The sequence below is a fragment of the Dendroctonus ponderosae genome, unplaced genomic scaffold (assembly GCF_020466585.1).
Source record: "Dendroctonus ponderosae isolate FM_Combo_2020 unplaced genomic scaffold, Dpon_F_20191213v2 Dpon_F_20191213_592, whole genome shotgun sequence".
In the NCBI taxonomy this organism is placed as follows: domain Eukaryota; kingdom Metazoa; phylum Arthropoda; class Insecta; order Coleoptera; family Curculionidae; genus Dendroctonus; species Dendroctonus ponderosae.
The window spans coordinates 1-10,499 of record NW_026018808.1 but is presented as its reverse complement, the minus strand read 5'-3'; the positions used below and the strand labels follow the sequence as shown (position 1 = coordinate 10,499).

Here is a 10,499-nt window from a genome sequence, read left to right as displayed (position 1 = left end):
TTATTCGCATTAAGTGGGGTCACTACATTTCAAAATATCTTTAAAGATCACTTAAATCTCACTTTAAAGTTACTTAATTACTATTATCGACCCTATGATATATGCATTACAAAATAATTAGTATGTTTGTGTTGAACCAATTAGGTGAAAAGGTCAAGATGGAAATACAAAGGAGTTATTTGTCTTATTATTCTTTTAATGATGTTTTAGTAGCAAAATTTTAACTATCCAAGTCACGGTTTTTAGATGAAGCAATTAATTGGTAATATCTTCGCATATTAGCAACACAAACTACTAACAGAAAACGAACATTGTATGAATATAATGCTTCTTGCATTAATTAGTTCCCGATTTGAGTATGCTGTTGGTGGTAAGGAGATGTAGGAATAATTAGTGTGTTTTTAGCTTGTCAGATGGTTAATGAAAAACGGAAACAAACGATTTTAAATATTAGGTAACAGTGCCATTTTGACAGAAGTATTTACAAAATTTAAGAGTTCAAATGATGTTGATGATTGAATAATTTTTCAGTAAAATTAAATGCATAACTATGTCAACCTGCCAGCAGATTTTCTCGTGTTTTTGTTTTGTGTGCTTGAAAATTTTCCCAAAATCGTTGCTTGGAAGATGCATTTTTCAAAATTCAGCGTCTTTAAGTGCATGTTTTCGTTTACTATATTTTCTAGGCAATATTTGGAAACACAACAGCAGATTAGAAATTGAACTAGAATGGATTGGGGAATTAGTGAATGATAATTTACAATTAGGCGCTAGACGGCGGTATTAGGAAACGTCCAAAGGTATTAAATATGTAATATTATATTATAATTCCGTATGCATTCCATGAAAGCTCATTAAAGTCGTCACGTAAGCAAACCGAATCTAACTTGTATAAATTTATTAGACAAGCTTGGAAAATTGAGAATTTTTGAACTGAAAATGACAACTTATATTTAGTTATATAAACTCAATCAATGTTGTTGTTGTTGTTGTTGAATTTTAAGAACAAATTATAAAATAATCTGGCGTTTAGGATTTGGATCAACTTGACCACAGAACCATCTTTGTTTGATGGCGATGTTATCAGCCCGACTAGACACGAACAACTTACATGCATCAGTTAAATCTGCATTGTGATAAAAATGCATATCAAAATAAAAATTTGACTACTTTTAAAATTTTTCGTTTTTTCTTCATTTTTAATTCAAGTTCACCTTTGACCTTTTTATCGTCATGTATTTGTATGTATAAGTTTAAATATGCTGCGAATTTAAACATAAAATCTCTCGTTGTAAAATATATTATTATTCCAATTTTTTCAAATTTTACTTCTCTAAATTAACCTTTCCTTTTGCTGAAAGAAGATATTATTACCATAAAAATTAAATACCGGTATTAGCACAGCTTAATGGGTTGCTCAGTTAATTATATCAGCGTGCAGATGGAGTAAGACCCAGAAGATGATTTCACACGGATTTACTTACATTTCAATCTGTTTTATAATATTGCACTTAAATTGGTATTGTTACAGTTGACGAAATACTTAATAATTTAGTTACTTTAGATAAATAGGTCACTAAACCCTCTAGTGGAACATCATTGCATCAATTTTATAGCTTTCTAATACGTCTTTAAAACGCAAATTATTCCATGTGCTATTTGAACCAAATAATAGGCAAATCCAAATAATTTTTCTGCTTCGAGTCCAAGTGCGCACATCTAGTGGCCTAATACTATCTACGTCTTGTTTTATTAAACCCTTTGCATGAAATTTATTTTTAAGTAAAAACATATTAGAATACAAGCTTTGCTGCATATACACCTAAATAATGTAGAAAGTATTTATATGCAAATATTATTTTCATCTGCATCTACTTTAAAAACAGATAAAAATAGCAGTGTATTAGTTATGGGATAACGCGAAGTCTACAGAACATACTGGAGTACGTTGCAAAAAATTTGGATCATTCGTTCCTTTTCGCATGATTTCTGACGAACGCAGTTCAGACTAGAACGCATCCAAAGGACAACCGGCCTGGCGGAATGGCTCCAGTTTACTTGGCCAAAACTATCATAAATTATCATTCATTCTAAGTGGAGACTTCAACGTTGAATTTTTTCTGATAAAGCGTAAAATTTAATGCAATTTATTGAATCAAAGTTACAATTAAAAACGCACACCTTTGTTATTTATTGTCGACAATAACAGTCGCATGCGATAAGACGCTTGCCCAAACCAAAAAACAAGAAGCACAGATTCAATTTTTTCCAGATGAACTGTTCTTCAGGTCTGCTGGTTAAACTTGCAACACCATTAAACCATTCAGTCGTCAAACTTCTTAAATTTGAATATTATTTTGCTTTTCGTCTGGTGTCCATTATGTAGTTATCTCCCCATTTAACATTGATAAGCCATATTGCATTATATCAAATAATTCGACCTAGATGGCCCCGGTCTTTGCAACAGACAAGTTGTTTTATCTCTTCCTGTGTATCTCAACTAATTTCAATGTTGTTAGTTACATGATCCGCCATATACATGACTACTACATATTCAACACCAATACTATGGCGACTTTCACTCTTACGCCGTGTTTTTAATAATCATTACAGAGTTAATTCAAATTTATGTAACCCACCAACCGGTTTACGCAGATTTTGAACATTTCAATTTCAATTTGCTTAAAAAGGGGACACATATATTTCAGATTAGAGTGAAATAAGTAGATACGTGTTGTGAAAACATTGAAAGGTCTCAGCATTGTGACTGTGAAGGTGAATTGGTTAATTAAAAGGATTTTGTTTATTCATATGATAATTTACCAATTCGGATACTTTACGACATGCAACGTAATAAAAAAACCATTTTATTTCACACAAATTAAGTTTTAGCAATTTATTCATTGCGCCAATATTTACCGTCTGCGAAATATTTACTGTTTAAAAGTTTGGTACTAATTGCTTCAATTGGAGATGCAGATACTCTATGAGATTTACCGGAAGAAGTTGTCTTAGCTGAAAATTAAATGTAATTCCTTTTGCAATATCTGTTCAAGGTGGAACTGCGTGGATGCTACTAAGGCTCGATTTCCCATTAATCTGAAAACATTATTTTGTTGCAATCATCACAGCAATTTCACGGTTTTGTGGTTCTTCATTTAACTGTAACAAAAAATGCTTCGCATTTTCCGCAATAAAATTTGTATTCTAAAATTTCGAACTTATCTTCGTTCTTCCGCTAACATTACAAAATTGATGATGACTCTTTGAGATGTGATATCAATACAGTACAATCTGAAATCTGGAAAAAAAGTAGCATAGATTGCGCAGTCCATTCACACACACAGCAGCAAGATTGAATCAATTAGCCAACGCTTATATTCACATTGTACAATGTATACAGTATGTGAAATATTGTGTGGAGTAATTGTAAATCTTTTGTAGTCATTGTAAGACCATGATTAGACTGCTTAAAATCGCTAATGCTGGCTAGATGATGAGCAGTTTCAATTTGACGGTCTCCCATTTACATCTCGTTTAGTGCATTTTGTAATGTACCATTTTAAATTTGATCAGAAAATTGTGCAAAACACCTATACTACCTTTTTGATAGCACTAATAATTACGGAATTAAAAGTGTCCGAAATGGGACACCATGTACCATTCAAGAACATAATCTGAATAATATGAAGTCATGATCTTTTAACGTTGCCATTTGGTTAACATTCTCTTTTGCTAATATTTTCGAGACCAACGTGCAAATGTCAAATATGCTTTTCAGGGTGTTCAACACCTGTTCAAATTCAAAGTGCATAACTCCGATTGGCGTAGTTTTTGGGAAACGATATTTCCTTGTGTTCTGCAGTTCCTCGGATAAGGAAAATTTGTAGTTATGATGATGTGATTGAGTAAGAAATGTTTAATCACAACTCACATCAACCTTTTAAATTACTTTTGAACGTTACTATCCTACTCCGGAAAATGTGTGACACATTTATTGTATAACTRCACTAGCTACCAAAGAGATCAACATAAATTACTCAACGAAATACGCACTATATTTTGATCCAAATATTTTTTACTTTCAGCTCTTATCAAATTATGGTGTCGCGGAAGAAGATTTTATCGAAATCTCGAGATGACATCAATCTACTATCCAACCCACAACCTGAAGACTCCGAAGATGTGTGGTACCAAAAAGAAAAACTGTTTAAGGTAAATATTTGGAGGGTATTCGTCCAAGAAAAAGCAGTTAATGGTTATCGGGTGTCTACCAACCATTAAAAATGGACGTATTAATAGTGCAGGAAAATACCGAATATAGAAACAAAGAACGGTGTTTCCTTATTTATATTTTAACAATTCAATAAATCTAAGCCGGCCTAGGTATGTGAAACTGGAAAAAATTGTAATTAATTCTTAAAAGCCATGTTCCAATTACCCTGTGTGAATAAAGCGAAACTTTCGCATAGATGAGTAGTGAAATCTACAAGCTTCTAAGAGGTTTTATTTCGTAATGCAGGAATTTTTATGTGATTTCAATGTGACATTTTCATCAATTGCAAAGACTTAAATGTGGCATTATTTGAATAGTCGCAATTGAATATTTTAATATATTTTATGATGAAACAACCGTAACGATCGGGCAAAATCCTGCAACGCGTTTCTTGATAATCGTTTGACATTAAGCGAAATTAAATGCAAATTTACGGAAGTGATGTACAGGGTGATTTTTAAAGCAGCCCATATCCTTACACAATTTCGCGATTACTTGCATTTGTATTTAAAGTTTTTTCAGCAATTGCAAATTGAAGAGATTAAATAATTTATCTCGATATTAGTGCTTTCATTCTTGAAAAAGCAAACTTTTCGAAATACAATTTTCATTTTGACTTAATTAACTGATTTTAAAAGTGCAAGTGATAAAGAAGCTGCTCCAAAATGCTGATGGAAGATACATTATGTTGCTTTTCAAGGCGCTCTTCCACTTAGGCGGTTCCTGGACCAGGCAAAAATCTGGCAAATACCAATTAAACTTTTTATATAGGCAATCATATTTACGGTCAAACAATTGGTAAATTTAAATAATCAAACCCTTAAAGTATAAAACTTTCTCGGCGAAATGTATCTTCAGTAGAAAAGCCAAGTAAATTATTATTTATAAACTTACAGATTTTGTTTAATTTGACGTTCAGAAGAATTGGTTTCGATATTGTGGATGGTTTCACCCTATATACGGGTATCGTAAATGTTAAAACGATATCGAAAGAGTTACTCAACTTCACGTACCCAGCACCGTTCCTCTTTTGACTTGCAAAATTATTCGCAAGGTCGCATTAATAATGTGTAACAGCAAAACATTAAGCGCTTAGGCAATGGAATTTTTTATTAATTGTTATTGCCTTGTATTATTTACATTCAAATTGGGGTTTAAGATATTAACATTTAATATAAACTAGACATTTTATGCCAAATCTTTAAGTTCAACCCGATTAAGCTTATGTATAAATTCAGAATGTTTGCGGTCAGTCCGACCGCAAATCTTGTTGTGTGATAAATTGTGGTATAACTTACCTACGTTTACTTCAGACATCGGTAAATCACGCGATTAGATTCCGGTGAGCAAAAACTTACCGACTAGTGAAGAGTAGATAATTAATTGTTATTAAAAGTACACTTTTTTTCTTTTGGTGCCTTATTCTCTGCGAATATTGGCGATTAAAATGGATTTATACAGTCCCGCATCTGTACCTTTTTCTAATTCAAATTAATGGCTGTATTTTGCTATTCAGCCTGAAAGGTAAAATGTCACAGGCTGCAGATCTCAAACAATTATTTAAATCAATAAAAAGTTGATAGTATGTGGAATACAACGGTAATACTAGGAAATAAATACAATAAAGTGATAATGTAACAAAGGAAATCCTGCACGTGGTAGCAATATAAATAACTTTTTATTTGCGGAAACAAAATTTTTACAATCAAACTTATATCATCTTATTAAATTGTTCAAAATGTTGTCCAGTTTGCTGAACCTACACAATAATAAAGTCTGTTTCCAAACTCCGCCCTAACTTTTCGGAAGACTTTACAGGAAATTGACGGGCATTCTGCTGCAATTCGCCTTTTAAGATCATCAATATCATCAACAGGTTGTATTTTATAAGCAATGGACTTAAGCTGTCCCCAAAGAAAGAAGTCTAAGGGTGTTCAATCCGGTGATCTTGACGGTTATTCAATTGGTCCCCTTCTGCCAATCGATCTATCCGGGAATATCTTATCAATGTTGGGGAGGGTTCGAAAATAGACTTTATCATTGTTTACAGGAAAATAGACAACAGTTTTAACAACTTCCCGATAAATCCGAATTCGATTCCGATAAATCCGAAATCAACTGTTTAAACTAGATTCTCTTCCTAATATATTAGATATTTAAATATCAGAACAATATATTGTTACCTAGGGTTATGAAATTATTTCATCAACAGTATCTTATTGCAGGATCACATTCAAGAGGTGCTAAATAAATGGAATCAAATTGATGATGAAATTTGGGCTAAAGTTGTAGTCTTGGAGCGAAACCGACGAGTAGCGAAAGCTTATGCCAGAGCACCAGTTTTGACTGTTAATGGTTCAGATTCCGGATTTGACGGATTTAGGTAATTTGATTTTAAAAACACAAACTGTTCAGTGTTTGAATTATATGGGCTGTAGCGTCTCCAAAACTTAATATTGTCTTTTCTGAAAACGGGCTTGGTACCATTATGGCAAAAGATGGCACAACGAAGTTTCAGTAGTAAAAATGGCATTGATGAAGTGCCCAATAAATGGTGAAAATTAGGGAACTTCTTTGAAAATAAAGCAGTTTTGTTGCAGTTTTTAGATTTAGATGTTCATGTTTTCAAAGCTGATTTGATCAAAGCTCAATATATAATATTGGTAACTATATAAAATGCTAACTAAGTCTTATTTGTTGTATTTCCAGAATTGGATTATCAGGCTTTGAGAATCCTTTAAGAGACAAAAAAACTGAAGAATGCAGGAGACATATAGGTCATGTAAGTTTATTGTTATTTAAGTTACAATTACAATTTCGCGTCCGACTATTTAATGTTTTTAGTCAGGATTTTATTAAACATCACTGAAAAACATTTATCGACTTGATACTGCTTCGGCTAACTACAGCACTCCTACAATTAAAAATGCAGTTTTAAGCGCGACTACCGCATTCTTCATCTAACATTATGGCATTCTAACATCATGGCTATTCCCACGTATTTTGCTAAAATGTCAACTACCAATAAACATTCCATATTCCAGGATCCGCTGCGAATACTAATACTTTCTGAACGAAAGTGAATCTTCATCTTTACGTATTTTTTAGGATTTCAATTAGTTATGATTTAGTGTTTAATGAAGCTGATTTAATTCAAATGAAAGTTTCGTGGTGTTTGGTATTGCATCATTGTTTCCAACAATTGTGGTATGCAAAAAGTGTTTTGGAGTTTTGCATTTAATGCTTAATATGTTTGAAAAAGTTTTTTCACTAGTTCCTCAAACATAAATGCCTAAACAAGAACATGGTTTTGATCGTGCCGCTAAATTTTTACCAAAAACTTTAACAGACTGGCGATAAATGTGTGCTTGGTAATTTTCTTAAAAATTGTACTATTTGTGAACGAAACGACAAATATGCTCAAGATTTCTAGCGCCCTGCTTATATCATTTAACAATTTTCACTTGGTTGGAAACATGTAAATGTTTGTTTCTGTTCCACAGAAATCAGCAGGGAATTTCTATTTTAAAGCGGTCGCTAAGGAATACAGTGGTGATTTTATTTTTTAAATAAATGGAACTTACTCGACTTTTCGAATTTCTCGCTTACACATGGCATCTAATCTAATTTTCCATAGTAGCATTTTTTTAGATCAAACAACAAATGCGTGGCATTAGCACAGCAATTAGCACATAAAATACCAAAGGTTGCCTAATTGTAGAAACAATATCATGAAATGTGTGAAGTTTCGCACTTTTCTTGCTTGGTTTGTATCATTCACGAGCATGTTTCCTGCTAGGTTTTCCTTAATGTGTTTTGAATGGGTTATTTATGTGGTTTTTCCAACATTTCGGGAGTCAATGAAACTGATGCAAACCAGTTAGTTGCTCATGGTGATATTTTGTCAGAAGTGATGGTTTTTCTTAGGTGGGTTGTAGTTGGGCGTCAATTGCATAATCTGCGGGAAAAACACCAGACCCACGTTCTCACATACATACATTCTCAATGGATACCTATCTTTGATAGCAAGGAGTTATTGATGTTTTGTAAAAGGAGATGCGGATGTGTACGATTATCATAAAAGTATTTCATTTGTTCAATTGCATAAAAAATATCTAAGTATTTTCTATCGAGTCTGATAGATGATTTCAGCCGGTTTACCAGCTTTTGATGAACTGTTTAAAAAAAATCGCGCACAAGGTTCTTTAGATGGTCTTTCAAGCGCAAAAATTGCCCATGTTTTGCGATTTAGATAGTTAAAACTGCATAATTAAACAATATTTCTTTAAAGGGCGTAAAAATCAAAATGGACGAAGACGGCAATATTCTTATAAAGCGACTGTCTCGAGCCAACGTTTTCATCAGGCGTACCACCCTGGATGAAGAAAGTGCCATATCAAACGAAGTTCTGAAACTTTCCCATGGAGCATTAGAAGCCAACAAAGCTTTCACTCTGTTTGACATGAATAAATTTCAAGTAAATTATCATATACGGTTAATTGCTAGATAATTAATGTTTACCCTTATTTAGATAAATGTAACAAATGAGCTGAAACGGTCATACCCGAATAGAAGGCGATTAGAGAATCAATGTCTTAGTGCCATCTGTTTTGTTAAAAACGATTCAGACCTTCTAAAGTCTCCTATATGGATGCTAATTATTAATATGGTAGCTATTGATATGTTAAAGTCGCAAATACCTCTAGGTAAATACGTGTAATTAAATTTTAAATGGATTAATAACGAAGATACTTTCAGAAACCGCAAATAGTCCTCAAAGCTTACCAGTAACTCTTCCTTTAGAAGAAGAGAATTATTCAGTGTGTGCCAACGCAAAAAACGGAAAACTTTCAACGGATAATCACGTCAACGGGAGCAGTAATTCTAGTAGTAACGAGGGAAGTTATAGCAGTGGAACCCATAGAGACAGCGGCAAACGAGAATTGAACAATCCTCCAGAGTTGCCCCCAAGGAAGAAGTTAGAGCCTTGCAATATTCCCCAGGTAAGGTGCTCATAATGTTAATCTCAAAACCAGTATATAAAAATGACGAATTTCAGCCGGATTACCAGCAATATCAACAGCAACCACCGGCGAGCTCAATTAGAAGAATTCCTTCAAAAAAACACAAAAATAAAGTAAAAAAACTTAAAAAGCAACCGGGTAAGTCCATTGATTAGCGATAAATCAGATTTTTGGAAATCTATTTTGTTACCAATCTTTTAGACGATCCGTACTACTGTGGAATGAAGGCTCGAATTCCGAACTTTGTTGCGAAGCTGACAAGAAAAAAGTTTCACCAACCCAATTGCAAACAGTACCAACAACAGGTGCAACAGCAGCAGCAAATAATTCACAACCAGCCGATTTATGGGTACCACCAGCCACATTACCAGCCAACTCCCATGGAACAACACGTTAGGAGAGTGTCCCAAGTAAAGCATCCAAATGTGGTTCCCAGTGCTCTATGGAGTGCAAGGAGTTTGGACAGTGGGCTAGGTGAGAGCTTTTGGATGTATTTTATTTTTGTGCATACATATATACTGTTTTTACAGTTAAAAATTAAAATTTGATAGCTATTTTTGTGCATGGCCTTACTGGCTTAGACGAAACGTATTTGCAGGTTTTGTAACATCAGCAAGTCCAAGTTCGTCATACTATTATATGTAGAGAGCGCCCCATAATGTCGTTTTTCATTTTTCTAAACCTTAATTTTTTTGTGAACGCTTGAATCACAGTTTTGGAATGGGCCCACAAGGCCTTACTGTCCAGTACGCGAACCCAAACTGAATGCACCCCTTTTGCTTATTACAATTTAAACAATATTACCAAATATGAAACTTTACCTTGTACATGCATCATTAAATAAAATTTTCAAAAGCACGACTATTATCTCTCAAGCAATAAAAGAGGCCAATGTAAAAATTAATTCTTCATTTTTGTAAAAGTTTCTGCCGTAATGTGCTTTCATTTTATGCCCATAAATATAACCCGGTTGAATTTTTTACAGGGTTATTCACGCTATACGGCACGGACGTTTGCGGCTAGCCCGTTTGTTTTTTGCAAAGTATTATTTGATGAATCCACAGACGCCTATCGGGTGCACATTTTAAAAATATTTTTGTAATGTACAGAGTGTCCCAAAAGTCCTAAAAGTATCAAAGTTGTGTTTTTCTAAATGAAATACCCTATATATTATTGCATTTTTGGATTCTCTGAGCAAA

General features: G+C 33.5%; 1 protein-coding gene across 2 annotated transcripts; it reads left to right on the top strand.

Moving 5' to 3' along the window:
- Positions 1 to 242: 242 nt before the first annotated feature.
- Positions 243 to 9,865, top strand: LOC125504750. Of its 2 annotated transcripts, none has more exons than XM_048667159.1 (9): positions 243 to 800; positions 4,089 to 4,215; positions 6,502 to 6,659; positions 6,986 to 7,058; positions 8,568 to 8,753; positions 8,808 to 8,982; positions 9,035 to 9,279; positions 9,336 to 9,438; positions 9,502 to 9,865. In XM_048667159.1, the coding sequence occupies exons 2-9, from the start codon at positions 4,102 to 4,104 to the stop codon at positions 9,846 to 9,848; spliced, it is 1,401 nt and encodes a 466-aa protein (XP_048523116.1). In that variant the 5' UTR covers positions 243 to 800; positions 4,089 to 4,101; the 3' UTR covers positions 9,849 to 9,865. The 2 variants fall into 2 exon arrangements, with proteins under 2 accessions (XP_048523116.1, XP_048523117.1); XM_048667160.1 differs by lacking the exon at positions 243 to 800 and adding an exon at positions 3,592 to 3,908.
- The last annotated feature ends 634 nt before the right edge of the window (positions 9,866 to 10,499 follow it).

Excerpts from the sequence above, each read along its gene's own strand:
- LOC125504750 (XM_048667159.1), top strand. The coding sequence starts at position 4,102 with ATGGTGTCGCGGAAGAAGATTTTATCGAAATCTCGAGATGACATCAAT. Across the intron at positions 4,216-6,501 it reads AAAAAGAAAAACTGTTTAAG|GATCACATTCAAGAGGTGCT; the intron begins GTAAATATTTGG and ends ATCTTATTGCAG. Across the intron at positions 8,754-8,807 it reads TTGACATGAATAAATTTCAA|ATAAATGTAACAAATGAGCT; the intron begins GTAAATTATCAT and ends ACCCTTATTTAG.